The sequence below is a fragment of the Epinephelus lanceolatus genome, chromosome 21, assembly GCF_041903045.1.
Source record: "Epinephelus lanceolatus isolate andai-2023 chromosome 21, ASM4190304v1, whole genome shotgun sequence".
Classification (NCBI taxonomy): Eukaryota; Metazoa; Chordata; class Actinopteri; order Perciformes; family Serranidae; genus Epinephelus; species Epinephelus lanceolatus.
This window is the reverse complement of record NC_135754.1, coordinates 841,950-857,049: the sequence shown is the minus strand read 5'-3', so window position 1 is coordinate 857,049 and position 15,100 is coordinate 841,950. Positions and strand designations below refer to the sequence as shown.

Below are 15,100 nucleotides of genomic sequence, written 5' to 3'. Positions count from 1 at the left end.
CAACAGAATGTTAGGAGATTAGATGTGCGGTAATCAGCATCTGTTGGTGGTAAAAGCTACTCAAGCTGAAATAGCGACTGAGTAAACTTTTACTTTGTTTAATATGTGGAATATGAATAAAACCAAAGTGAGGAGCAATCATGGGTCTGTTTTTAAATTTCATTTTCACCCAATTATTAAAAACATTGAACAACATTTAATGACTTTATCAAAGGCTAATATGAAAAGAAAGTGATGTTACATTTAATATGAGTTACGCATTAACTCTGTCAATGACTCTTTTTATGACCGTAGCTGTGTATATTTTCCCGGAAGTTTTCTCCCCTGTTGTCGTGGTGAATCATAGTATCGGAGCTCCATTGATGATGGCTTTATCACTAAGATGCTCAAGTCAAAAATGTCTTATCTTTTGACTGCTTGTCTCTGATATCTCCTAACAGTTTTCCAAGAAATTTCTGATATTTACTTTGAAACCGATGCTATATTGCTGCATACTCTGTAGTTCTTATGCATAGAGCATGGCTGGCAGTGAATGCTTGAAAGACATAGCAACAGTAACCAAGGGAGCGGGGCTTAGCTAAGGATCATGTTATCCAATGACATTCCGTTTGGAGCTTCCACCTTGTTCCCCGGCGCTGCGTTGTGATTGTTTGTCCCTCTTCACCGAAGGACACGGCAGTCATTACGGTAAGTGGTAGGAGCTTGCTTGTAGTGTAGTCATTTTGTGAATGTTGGTCGTGCTTCTGACATTATTATGTGGGTTTGTATGCTATATAAACTATGTGTGTGCCTACATTATATCAATTGGAATGTATTGTCTCTAGCTCAGCTCAGTAAGACACCGTATCAGTTCGTTAGCGTAGCCGTTCATTAGCAAAGCGGCTAGGTAGCGTAGAACTTACTTAGCCCCTAGCATCCTTCGACTCAGCAGGAGAGTGTGGTATTTTAGGTGTTGCGTCAGCTCACACTGGTTGTTTTTAAAATGTGGAATATTCAATGGCAATGTTTTGCCATTAGCTTAGCTTAGTAAGCTAGCGTAACTTAGCGGGTAGTTAGCGTAACGGCTAGTTAGCCGCCATTGTTCTCTGACTCGGCCAGAGAGTGATGTGTTGTAACTTAGGGGAGAGGGGTGTCGAACGGAGCATTTTTTCATATTTCCGTCTCTGCACAGAGGTACATTTATTTATAGTAACGTTACATTTTATAGTGAACAACATACATATGTCCTCTACAAATCCCGACCATGTTTGCAAAGTTTGGATGAATGAGTCACACTCAATCTAGCAGGAAACGAAGCTCATCTGCCTGTTTGCCTCCGCATGCAGGGATGAACAGATCCACGTTATAATTAACCGCAAAACACGTAAATATCTTCATATTACTGGCGTGTAACACTCATTAATGCTTAAGCTGAGTCCTCTGGGAAATGAGAATGTCCAATTGAAATAATCTTCTCATGTTTAATGTCTGAAAATGAATTACATTTGTCCAATGCTCTGTGATATAGCCTACTGTGTTTAACAAAGCATGTTCCAATGCAATTAAAGCTTCGTGTGTTTGTGGACATAATTGATTTAATAATACAAGTAGACAGTATTTGAAGAAGAAGTTAGAATGCAGTGTGGTCGTGAAACTGTTTGGCTTTGTTAATCGAAAAAGTGTATCAGTTGTGTGTGTGTGTGTGTGTTTGTGTCAGCTGCTGTCAGTGTCAAATCATTAGTAAATTATCAGTTTGATTTTAATATGCTTAATAACTGGGTCTTTATACTTTTAGATGCCCCGTGGCAAGTCCTACCGTCGCTCTGAGGTGGCTAAGTGGAGGATGGCGGAGCGACAGTTGGCCTCCAGTGACGCTGGTGCATGTATGTGGTGTGCCTTCTTGAAATCAACTTTTCATGTATATCCTTGCTGTATGACTGAGTTAAACTCCTAACTTTGTGTATTTTTATAGTCTTGAAAAGTTCACATATTCTGTTGAAGTGCTTGAACTTTGAATTTGGTCTCCTTTTTTAAAAAAAAAAACATTTTATGTTCATCAACAGCTTGTGGCACAGGGTGGTGCTACAAAGTGCACAAGCGGTCAATTCTGAGCACAGTGGGCGCCAGCATAAATTGGTCATTCCAGTTGACGTCCCAGGCAAGACGGTATGTACAATTCATAAAGATTTCACTGATGATTAGAAGTTTTAGTTGTGTGTTTTCAGCCTAAAAGAAATCTTGTCTTTTGTTCCAGCTTGTTCTTCTTATAGGGGCGTCCCATCTGCACTCCCTTGCAGATGGGATTGTGCTGATGCCAGAGGATTGCCACACCTTTGGCGTCATGTCCACTCCAGGGGTGTGCACTGACCAGCTCAGGACTGAGGATGAAAATGCTGTTCTTCCTCGGATCTCTGATGCTGTCTGTGTCATGGCCCCTAGCAACAACCTGACGGCCAGCAAGACGCCTAAGCAAGGAGGCATAACTTTTGGCCAATACCTGGCCACTGTCTGCAGCGTCTGGCCGACTGCACAGGTAGGTTATTCATGTATTCTTTTTAATGAGGCTGATGTGTACAAGTCAGTATGATTTTGTCATTAACCATTATTATTTTGTTTAGGTCTTCGCTGGGACCTTGTCCCACACTTGACAGTCCCGGGGGATATCCAAGAGTTTTTCCGGCATGAATTTCACCACGTGTCAGCACGTCTCGGTATGTTTGAAAATAATGATACATGGTTCTAAACAGTTTTATGAAGGCTTATGAGAATTATATATTTTACATATAATTTCTAATATTATACCCATTATGGTTTTCTAATAAGAAAGTTGATATTGCCTTTTTTTTGCCTTTTCTTGTTCCTTTTTTTTTAAGGTGTGAAATATTTTCACCACGTTGACCGCTTCCCCCTGAACAACCGCAAGCTGTGGTGCTGTGATGGTGTAAGTAGAATATATTATTTTCATATCATAAATAGAAAATTATTCAACACAGTATGTTTGACAATAAAGGTCACATTTTTCAAAATAATATTAAAATTTTTTTTTGTCATTGTTTTATGTTTGTAGGTGCACCCCAGTTACGACATGGGGATGCCTATCCTCCTGGAGTCGCTGTTGGCTGCCACCAAACAGCACCTGGAGATACCAGCACCTAAGCCACAGGTATCGCGCCCGGTGTCTCCCAAGCCTCTGCCAAAGGTGGTTCCACGTGTGATTGTGGTGGGGGAGGTTGTAGTTCCATGGGCCCCCCCTCCTGAGTGGACGTCTGTACAGTTGGGCAGGAAGGTAAGAGACTGAACTTTGTAAATATGTTTCATGAAATAAAAATAAGGTTGTGAATTGATCCACTTTTTTTTTTTTTTTTGTCATTACAGAGGAACCACTCTGAACATGAGCATGGCTCTGGTTCATCACAGAGATGAGTGGTTCATCATGTGGTATGCGATCTTTCATTTAACCATGATATTTACATAACAGTGATAGTTTGTGTGCTTTATCTAAGAAAATGACAAGTGTTAGAAATAATCTACATGTCTGTCAACACTCTGCCTTGCGAGAGTGTTTCATTCATATTGTATATGGATTACGCTCGCGTAATACCATATAGGATTACGCTTGCATGGGTCCTAGTCCTTTTTTTTTGTTAACCAACTGGTCTTTTTGTGTGTGTTGGGGTAGTTCCTAGGGGGTAGTCTAGCTGTTCTTAAGTGCATTCACAAGACACCCGAAGAAGCCCATAGAGATACTGTTTGTGTGTCACAGAGGATAGTCAGGTGTCTGGTTATCAATCAATCAATCAATCAGTTTTATTTATAAAGCCCAATATCACAAATCACAATTTGCCTCACAGGGCTTTACAGCATACAGCATCCCTCTGTCCTTATGACCCTCGCAGCGGATAAGGAAAAACTCCCCAAAAAAAAACCCTTTAACGGGGAAAAAAACGATAGAAACCTCAGGAAGAGCAACTGAGGAGGGATCCCTCTTCCAGGACGGACAGACATGCAATAGATGTCGTACCGAACAGATCAGCATAATAAATTAACAGTAATCCGCATGACACAATGAGACAGAGAGAGAGATGCAGGTAATGACAGTAGGTTACAACAACATTATTGAAAGTAATAATATTATAGTTATAGTTCTGGCTACTGTGGTACAATATGTTGAAAGTATGTATTAATATCTGGCAGTATACATGCGTGACAATAGTCATATGTGTATAATAACAGTAGAAGTATGACTAATGACTAATGATGGCAGTAGCAGCAGGAGGCATCTGGCAGGACCACGGCAGCAGCACAACCACACACGTCACGCTGTCCAGGCACCGCTGCGATATGAGTTAATCTGAGAGACAGTGGAGCACAAAGGCTCCGGAGAAGAAGCCGAGTTAGTGACATCCAGAATGGCCGAGTTAGCAAGATGCAGTAATAGAATACGAGAGAGAAGGAGAGAAGGTGCCCGGTGTATTATAGGGGGGTCCTCCGGCAGACTAGGCCTAAGTCAGCCTAACTAGGGGCTGGTACAGGGCAAGCCTGAGCCAGCCCTAACTATAAGCTTTACCAAAGAGGAAAGTCTTAAGTCTAGTCTTAAATGTGGAGACGGTGTCTGCCTCCCAGAGGTTATGACAAGTTCAAAGAGACAACTCCGTAGTTCTGGTTGGAGGAGGGTTCCTTGGGGGTAGTCTAGCTGTTATTTTAAGTGCATTCAATGGCACAAGACATGTTCCTGATCAAATATGTAATGTAATTAATGTATGTAATAATTTGCAATAAAATTGTATGATATTTTACACCCTGGTTTCACGTCTCACCTGAATACTGAACCATGATACTGAACTGGTAAATGGTAATGAATGGGACAGTTTCATCATCAGAAATTGTAAGAATGTTGTAATTTAAGAGTAAAAGTCAAGGAATGAGTTGTTTATATGTAGTCATTGCTTAATAGTAAGACAAAAGTAATTAAGTGGTAATCATGTAGAGTTTCAGTAGTAATTCAAAAGGGTTTGTAGAAATAAAAAGTAATTCAATAGTGATGAGTAGTGATAAAACACTACATACGCAGAAGGATGTAGTAATTCCATAGGGATTGTGAAGACATACAGCAGTAAATATGTAAGCATTGTGTAGTAATTCAATAATAAATGTGAAGGAATGAGTAGTGATTATATAGTAATTTCCCAAAATCCAATAGTGAGACAGAAGTAATCAAGAGATAATCATGTAGTAATTCAAAAGGGTTTGTGTAGAAATAAAAAGTAATTCAATAGTGATGAGTAGTGATAAAACACTACACACACAGAAGGATGTAGTAATTCCATAGGGATTGTGAAGACATACAGCAGTGAATGTGTAAGCATTGTGTAGTTATTCAATAATAAATGTGAAGGAATGAGTAGTGATTATACAGTAATTTCCCAAAATCCAATAGTGAGACAGAAGTGATTAAGTAGCAGTTGTGCAGGGATTTGAATAGGCATCGTGTAGTAATTGTCAGTAGTGATCAGTAGTGAAATCACCCAATACATTACTCATTAGTATTCAAATCACTACACAAATCACTACACAGCTCAAATAGCAATCAAGTAGTGAAACAGTAGTTTTTGTGTAGGTATTTAGTAGTAGTGATGAGTAGTGATTCAGTAGTGTTTTTTCATGAGGGGTAACTTGATGTGGATGTTGCTGCTGTGATACAGGTCGCACTTGAAAATGAGACCTCCGGTATCAACGTGATTTTACATGTATTAAATAAAGGCTTAATAATATAATAATAAGCTGACAAGCTAGGTGGTGACCGCAGACACCGATACACGCTGCTGACAAGCTAGGTGGTGACCGTAGTGACCGCAGACACCGATACCCGCTAATTAGTGCTAACATATAAACATAAATAAAATAATACTAGAATTTCCAAATTTCACTTACCGAAAAACCTGGCGCACAGACTTCTTGGACAGTCTGTTGGTATAATTAATCGAACAACAAGCCATATTACTCCAATATTTGCCTGAAAAAATAATATCCAAAAGGCACAAACACGGCTGAGAGGACAGGTTCAATGCCTTGAACATGGGCACGAATTGGCTGAGTTGACGACGAGCAGATGGCCGAGTCTGAGCTCAGCTCCGCCGAGCTCCACACAGCAGAGCCAGCGGCTAGTTAGCATGCTAGTTAGCCACCTGTGATGGTGCGACCTGTCACTCAAAGTGACCACGCCCTTAATTATGCGCAATTTCAAGCCTTAATAACATTTAAACGGAAGAGTTAGAAAAAAATCCCCCCCCCCCACAGTTGTCATGAAAGGGGAAATTAACTACAGAGACCAAAACCATTTTTGTACCAGGCTGTAAACATGTTTATTTCTGCTCTAAAGTTGGGCATTTTAACATGGGGGTCTATGGGAATTGACTCACTAACGGAGCCAGCCTCAAGACAGTCAGTGAACTGCAGTTTTTGGCACTTCCGCATTGGTCTCACTCATCTCCCCCGGAGGTTGGGGCTTGGCTGCTGCTTGCGAGTGGCTAAGTACGGTGACCAGACGGGACTGCACAGCATTTCTGTCTCTTTTCACGCGTCACGCAAATTGAGACCATGTCCCGCATGATTGGTTGCCACCCGCGCTAGCATTGTTGGAGTACCGTAGTACTACGGTGCCTCAGGTACCACTATTGTGGGATAAGTTCAAAGTCCAATCGCAAGAGGGTGAGTGTGTTGCGCATGGACACTCATGTAACCCGGGGGAAAAAACCCTTATTAATTTATCCCCTTTTCTTTCAAAACGTAAAATATTACGTGATGCCGTGCGTCATCACGTCACGCCGTTATGCCGTCATGTGACAGAGCGGCAGGTAACGTAACTCAGTTGTGGCTTGCTGCCAGTAGTAGCAAGAGGAGCACGCTGAGGAAATGTTTGCTGCAGGTACGTCGTATCATCGCCCGTTTAATATAACATCAAAACATTCTGAAACTAAATGCAATGACTGTCGAAACATAGGAGCCGACTACCGGAGCCGCTGAGCGTCTGAATCGGAGCCGTATGCTGACTGAATCACGGAATTGGTGAGTCAAGCTAACGCTATTCATTTAAATGACGTTAGCTTAGCTTAGCCTAGCCGCTACCTGTTGATTGTTTGGTGCGGGTAATAGTGTCTTATATGCCTAGTTCTCTGAATGTGTCCTGCCACATGAAACGTTAAGCACTTTAAAGTCTAGTCTTGGTGATACTGAAATTACTGTGATGAATATTTTAATATAACAAACATTATGTTATTTATTCACATTGATTTATATATCATGATTTGATTATCGTACTCATAGTCGTACTCGTCCTCCGCTTATCCGGGTCCGGGTCGCGGGGGCAGCAGCCTCAGCAAAGAAGCCCAGACAGTCCTCTCCCCCGCCACTTCCGTCAGCTCTTCCGCGGGAACCCCGAGGCGTTCCCAGGCCAGCCGGGTGATGTAGTCCCTCCAGCGTGTTCTGGGGCGGTCCCGAGGTCTCCTCCTGGTTGGACATGCCCGAAACACCTCCCAAGGGAGGCGTCCGGAAGGCATCCTTACCAGATGCCCGAACCACCTCAACTGGCTCCTCTCGATGTGGAGGAGCAGTGGCTCTACTCCGAGTCCCTCCCGGATGTCTGAGCTCCTCACCCTATCCCTAAGGCTGAGCCCATCCACCCTGTGGAGAAAACTCATTTCGGCCGCTTGTACTCGCGATGTCATTCTTTCGGTCACTACCCAGAGCTCGTGACCATAGGTGAGGGTTGGAACGTAGATCGACCGGTAAATTGAGAGCTTCGCTTTCTGGCTAAGCTCCCTCTTCACCACAACGGACCAGTTAAGCGCCTGCATCACTGCTGACGCCGCCCCAATCCGCCTGTCAATCTCCCGCTCCATCCTACCCTCACTCGTGAACAAGATCCCTAGATACTTAAACTCCTCCACCTGAGGAAGGACCTCCCCCCTGACCTGGAATGGGCAATCCACCCTTTTCCGGCTGAGGACCATGGCCTCAGACTTGGAGGTGCTGATTCTCATCCCAGCCGCTTCACACTCGGCTGCGAACCGCCCCAGCGAGAGCTGGAGGTCACTGTTCGATGGAGCTAGGAGGACCACGTCATCCGCAAAAAGCAGGGACGAGATCCTCCCATCACCGAACCTGACACCCTCCACCACTCGGCTGTGCCTAGAAATTCTGTCCATAAAAGTTATGAACAGAACCGGTGACAAAGGGCAGCCTTGGCGGAGTCCAACCCTCACCGGGAACAGGTCTGACTTACTGCCAGCCACGCGAACCAGACTCATGCTCCTTCGGTACAGGGACTGGATGGCCCTTAGCAAGGGGCCACCAACCCCATACTCCCGGAGCACCCCCCACAGGATACCCCTGGGGACACGGTCGTAAGCCTTCTCCAAATCCACAAAACACATGTGGACTGGTTGGGCAAACTCCCATGCCCCCTCCAGCACCCTGGCGAGGGTAAAGAGCTGGTCCACGGTTCCGCGTCCGGGACGAAAACCATATTGCTCCTCCTCAATCTGAGGTTCAACTATCGACCGGACCCTCTTCTCCAGCACCCTGGAGTAGACCTTACCGGGTAGGCTGAGGAGTGTGATCCCCCTGTAGTTGGAACACACCCTCTGGTCCCCTTTTTTGAAAATGGGGACCACCACCCCGGTCTGCCACTCCAGAGGCACTGCCCCCGATGTCCACGCAATGTTGCAGAGGCGTGTCAGCCAGGACAGCCCTACAACATCCAGAGCCTTGAGATATCCAGGACGAATCTCATCCACCCCCGGGGCTCCGCCGCCTCGGAGTTGTTTCACTACCTCAGCAACTTCTGCCCCAGAAATTGGACGACCCGCCCCCGAGACCCCCGTCTCTGTTTCCTCACTGGAATACGTGTTGGTGGGATTGAGGAGCTCCTCAAAGTATTCTTTCCACCGCCCGACAATGTCCCCAGTTGACGTCAGCAGCTCCCCGCCCCCACTGTAAACAGTGTGAGCAAGTTGCCGCCTTCCCCCCCTGAGGCGCTGGACGGTTTGCCAGAACCTCTTTGGAGCCGATCGATAGTCTTCCTCCATGGCCTCACCGAACTCCTCCCACGCCCGAGTTTTTGCCTCCACGACTGCCGCCGCTGCGCTCCGCTTGGCCTGCCGGTACCCATCAGCTGCTTCCGGAGACCCACAGACCAACCATGCCCTGTAGGCCTCCTTCTTCAGCCTGACGGCTCTCCTCACCTCTGGTGTCCACCAGCGGATTCGGGGATTACCGCCGCAACTGGCCCCAGCGGCCTTGCGGCCACAGCTCGCAACCGCCGCCTCGACAATGGAAGAGCGGAACAAGGCCCATTCGGACTCAATGTCCCCCTCTGCCCTCGGGACGCGGCCGAAGCTCTCCCGGAGGTGGGAGTTGAAGATCATCTGGACAGGTTCTTCCGCCAGGCGTTCCCAGCAGACCCTCACTGTTCGTTTGGGCCTGCCAGGTCTGCGCGGTGTCTTCCCCCACCATCTGATCCAACTCACCACCAGGTGGTGATCAGTTGACAGCTCTGCTCCTCTCTTCACCCGAGTGTCCAGAACATATGGCCGCAGGTCAAATGATACAACTACAAAGTCGATCATTGACCTGCGACCTAGGCTGTCTTGGTGCCACGTGCACCGATGGACACCCTTATGTTTGAACATGGTGTTAGTTATGGCCAAACTGCGACCCGCACAGAAGTCCAATAACTGAACACCACTCGGGTTCAGATCGGGCAGGCCATTCCTCCCAATCACGCCCCTCCAGGTCCCGCTGTCATTGCCCACGTGAGCGTTGAAGTCCCCCAGCAGAACAATGGAGTCCCCAGTCGGGGCACTGTCAAGCACCCGTCCCAGGATCTCCAAAAAGGGTGGGTACTCTGAACTGTTGTTCGGTGCATAAGCACAGACAACAGTCAGGACCCGTTCCCCGACCCGAAGGCGCAGGGAAGCAACCCTTTCGTCTACCGGTGTAAACCCCAACGTACAGGCAGAGAGTCTGGGGGCTATCAGAAAGCCCACCCCGGCCCTCCGCCTCTCACCCGGAGCAACTCCAGCGAAGGAGAGAGTCCAACCCCTCTCAAGGACTAGGGTTCCAGAGCTGGAACTATGTGTCGAGGTGAGGCCGACTATATCTAGCCGGTAGCGCTCAACCTCTTCCACAAGCTCCGGCTCCTTCCCCGCCAGAGAGGTGACATTCCATGTCCCAAGAGCCAACTTCTGTAACCGAGAATCGGACCGCCAAGGCCCCCGCCTTGGTCTGCTGCCCAATCCACATTGCACCGAACCCTTCTGGATCCCTCTGCGGGTGGTGGGCCTGCAGGGGGACGAGCCCATGTAGCCGGTTCGGGCTGGGCCCGGCCGGACCCCATGGGCGAAGGCCCGACCACCAGGCGCTCGCCCAAGGGCCCCAACCCCAGGCCTGGCTCCAGGGCGGGGCCCCGGTAACCCTCCGGGCCGGGTACATGTGTCCTTGTTTGTGTCCATCATGAAGGGTCTTTTGATTTGATTATATTGTACAATATTGGAATTATTGAAATTGATATACTGCTATTTATTTAATGCAGTCTATGTTATTTGGCTGTAGTATTTTTGCACACTGGATATTTAATTGGACCTGTTTTCCATACAGGCCAGGTTGATGGCGAGCTAAGAGTCTAGCCTGGGCACAAAGCCTGAAGACTGTGCTGGGAAGGAATCAACTGAACCTCCACTGCTCTAGTTGGGCTGGTAGGAGGCTCTTTTGTGCAGCTGCTCCTCTTCCTAACTTTTGCCCCCTTGCAACTCACTAACGGCCCATACATCCACCACACACATTCACCTCCCAATACGGACCTTTCCCCCCTTCCATTGGACACTCCACCGTTGGGCCGTTGTAGTGTGGTTGTGCCTTGCCATTACAGGCGAAGCTTGAACTCCCTTTCTGGGCAATTATGGATCATCTGTGCACTGCAAAGTCATTTAATGTCGAATGATAAAATGAACTGTATATATTGTGTTTTCCTATGAATGGCCATTCGTATTCTTATTCTATTCATTGCTGTTAATATTTAATGTGTTTATGGTTCACAATTATATGGTGTCGCTAAACCTAAACTGTGTTCAGTGTCTCACTCTCCACTTCTAGAATCCAACCTAGTCTTCTGAACCTAGCCCAAATAATAACTGTGTAGCTATCTGTTAGTATCTGTTAGTACCTAAACTGTGCTTAATAGGGTAGCGTGCATGCTACACTCATCCTCTTGCGCAAGCGAAACAAATCATTCAGCATGCTATGCAAGTACAGATTTCAACCAGCAGCAGAAACGAAAGGCAAATCCTGCCAGTTGTGGGTTGAACGGGGGTCACAGACATCGTATTCCTGTCAAATACGCCGCAAAATAAGGCTTACCGGCGACGGGGAAGTCCGGCTCCAGTGTCCAATAATTTCCTCTTTGTTGATTTCATGACTGCCCAGAAATACCTGAACAGCTGAGCCGTGGCGGCACACAGGTGTGATGTGTCAGAGGAGAAACGAGCCGTTCACATTACTCTTTGTGGCAGGTAACAGTCCACAAACATCACCGCACTTTAGGGACTGTTCTTTACTTGTCAGGGGAGGAGGGTGGCTGGTTGATTTTTATTTTATTTATTTATTTTATTTTGATCCCCCCCATATTAATCATTTATTGATGCTGTTTTTGAAGTATGAATAAGTCAACAAGTAATTTATTCCATTAAAATATCATTTATGTATTATAGAAAAGTGATTTATGTTTTTATAAATGACAAAAGGCACATCTGCCTAATTTTTGCTGTGGTATCGTGATACTACTCAGAACCATGATACTTTCACTGGTATCGTACTTTCACTGGTATCGGGGGGGGGGGGGGGGGGGGGCTCCAAGGTGCCTCTTGCCTAGGGCCCCCAGAGTGTCTTGAAACGGCCCTGGTCCCTACCAATGTGAAAATCAAACCTACGCCCTTGCCTATTCTGCTGGGGGACCTCCATTAACACACCAAGCACCTTCTCTCCTTCTCTCTCCCTCTGTTTCTGAAAAGTTGGTTATTCTTCATTTGCAAACATTCACATTCTATCATTCTATTACTGCATATCGCTACCTCGTATCACAGCTATGCCTGGCCGTGAAACTGCCTGATGCCGCCTACTACTGCTGTTCTTATTAGTCATACTGAAGCAGTAACTGCTCTGTTGATGATATTGTGGCATTAATATGAAAAGTGGTTTTTCTGATCACAAAATCTCTAATTTGTAAGTATCTAAAGTGGCATCTGGGGAGATCATATTTTATTTAGATTTGTTGAAATGATAACAGGGATGTCCCCTTAAATAAATCACACATTTTATTTACTCCCTGGGATGTCCAAGTTTTATATCCAATGTCAATCATGCCTGGTTTAAAGTCGGGGTTGCCTTGAATTGGAATCAGTAGGAGGGTTAAGTTTGACCTCCCCTCAAATTTTCGTATAAGAAACTATGCCTTTAAGGTATTGGAAATTGTGGGGCTGTTGTTATATAGATTCCCAGCCAGTCTCAAATTTTTACAAGTCAGGGGGCCCAACAAGGAGCAAGAGATCTATGATGATTTGAGGTCTAACCAAACAGAAGTAGGATCTTCCTTAACCTGTTCTACTATAAATCTCAACTGAGATGCCAACTGCTATCTTTTAATTTTGGGAACATCTAAGCCTCCTTTGAACTAGGAAGCTGCAATGTTGACATTTAAAGCCTGGGTTTTCTCTTGTTCCAAATAAAGTCACTCAACCAGCTGTTAAATAGCTTCAATACTTTGTTTGATAATTACAAAGGAATCATCTGCAAGGGGTATAATAACCTGGCCAGCACATTCATTTTGATGGCAGAGATTCTGCCTAGTAGTGATAGAGGAAGTGGGCTTCATCTTTGTAGGTATTTTTTATAGTATCTAGGAGGGGAGTAAAATTGGCCTTAAATATCTGATGAAACATTGGAGTAATCTGAATACCCAGATACACAAATCCTGACATGGACCACCGGAATGGGAATGGAACTAAAGAATTAGTTCTATCTCTAAGGGTTCCCATTGGCATTGCAAGAGACTTTGAGAAATTGATTTTGTAACCAGAGAAAGCATTCGAATAGATGAATAATTTCAATGAGATGTGGAAAAGAGTTTTGAGGCTCCATGATGAACAACAAAACGTCATTGGCGTAAAGCGAGATTTTATGCTAGGTTTCACCTACACTTACTCCCCTTATACAGTAGTTGAATCCTGCCCGATAGCCTGAGCTAAAGGCTCCACTGCAAGGGCAAAAAGGGTGGGGCTAAGAGGGCAGCCTTGACGTGTTGAGTGGTGGAGTTGGAAGCTGTTTGATCTTTAACCATTTGTGATGATTGAGGCTAAGGGTTTGTTATATATAGTTTAATCCATTTTATAAGATTTTCACCCAAAATAAATGTAGAGTGCTCAGCATAAATGAGCACACCCCAACAGATTCATCAGAAAACCTTTAGTTTCCTTTCAGAATAAACATTTTCTATGGGATACTACACTACAAAATACTCCCACAAATGTGGGCCATTGATTGCAAACAAGATTTGTTAAAAGGTAATTTTCCGAACAAATTCATTCAAGACCATGTTGCAAAAATGTACACAACCCAATGAAAGTCTTAGGAGCAAGGCTAAAGTTTAGACTGCAAAATGCTAATCAACAGCCCCTTTTACACTGCCAGATTTTCCGCGAATGTTGGGCTGTTTTGCCGGCAAGTTGTTAGCGCTTAGACACACAGAGCCGGATTGGCGAGTTGATCCGAGGTGCCCAATTTCCTGCCTCATAGGGTAGTCATATTGGCGGAACCCTTTTAGTTTAAAAAGACTGAGGCGGCCTTCCGCAACGGTAGGGGCTGTTGAAGACTTGTGGGAGAAGCTGTTGATGACGCCGCACGTGTGACCCACTGGTGGTGGATAAACAGGGAACAGCTGATAGCAGGAATTAGCGAGCAGCTAGTAGCAAGAGGGAAACGCAAACCTGATAGACACTGTAAAGATGAGCAACTGAGAAGACAAGGAATTGCGCGCCCTCCTTGCCCTCACAAACGAAGAGGCCATTAACTGGCAGATGACAGGAACGGTGAAGAATGGGCCGACTTACGAGAGAATTGCCGAAGGACTGACCAGCTGCGGCCTCCCTTCCACGTCACTGTTTACGTCACGCGCTGAGCTACAAGTTTTGTTACTTGCTCACGCCCCTCATTGCCCCGAAAAAGGCGCATTCTGTATGAACAAAGGTAGGTAGGTAAGTAGGTAGGTAGGTACTCCCTGATTTTGTTTTTATACTGCCAATGCTGAAAGAAGACTGATTGAGGTTTCCTGCAAATTTGCACAATTCCTGTCTAAAAAAGGGCTACAAGAATTCAACCACAGGTGAGTGTAATTATTCATTAAACAGGTGTCCAGCAGACAGTTGAGTTTAAAAGGGCGTTACTTACCAACCCTTCCAACTTACCCTTCCCATTTCATGCTGTCAACAATGGCACCACATGGAAGAGATATGTCACAAGACCTGAGAAAGAAAATAATTTCTTTACACAAGAAAGGTGAAGGCTACAAGATCAGCAAAGATTTATTTATCAGTCAGAATACTGTAGCAAAAGTAATACACAAACAAAGATGCAACTGCAACCATCTCACAAAGACGTCCAGGCCATCCATGGAAGTTAACACCTAAACAGGAGTGTCTTCTGATGAGAGGGGCTGAAGAAAATTGCCATGCAAGTTCACTGCAGTTAGCTTAAGAAGTAGAAAGCCAAACTGGAGTGACTATTTCCCGTGACACAATATGGCGTACACTGCAGAGGAATGGCATGCAAGGGTGTCGTCCATGAAGGAAGCCTCTCCTAAAGCCCATGCACAAAAAAGCCCACTTAGAATTTGTCAGAGCCCATGCTGAAAAAGATGAAGATTACTGGGACTCTATACTCTGGAGTGATGAGACCAAGATAAATGTTTTTTCAACTGATGGGTTCCAAACTGTATGGCATCGTAAAGGTGAGGAGTACAAAGAAAAATGCATGGTACCTACAGTGAAACACGGTGGTGGCAGTGTCCTTATGT

At 45.4% G+C, this 15,100-nt stretch overlaps 1 protein-coding gene across 4 annotated transcripts in view; it reads left to right on the top strand.

Annotated features, from left to right (window-relative positions):
• The first annotated feature begins 553 nt into the window (after nt 1-553).
• The window catches only part of LOC117246986 (uncharacterized), a 59,635-nt gene continuing 45,088 nt past the window's right edge, over nt 554-15,100 (top strand). For 2 of the 4 annotated variants that reach the window (XM_078163200.1, XM_078163199.1), the window contains exons 1-6: nt 554-2,145; nt 2,234-2,512; nt 2,598-2,690; nt 2,853-2,920; nt 3,047-3,265; nt 3,355-3,417. In XM_078163200.1, coding sequence (XP_078019326.1) covers nt 2,029-2,145; nt 2,234-2,512; nt 2,598-2,627 — 426 coding nt within the window. In that variant the 5' untranslated portion in view covers nt 554-2,028 and the 3' untranslated portion in view covers nt 2,628-2,690; nt 2,853-2,920; nt 3,047-3,265; nt 3,355-3,417. Of the gene's footprint in view, nt 2,146-2,233; nt 2,513-2,597; nt 2,691-2,852; nt 2,921-3,046; nt 3,266-3,354; nt 3,761-4,604; nt 5,199-15,100 lie in introns of those variants that run through there. The other 2 variants (XR_013488351.1, XM_078163201.1) reach the window with 2 other exon arrangements.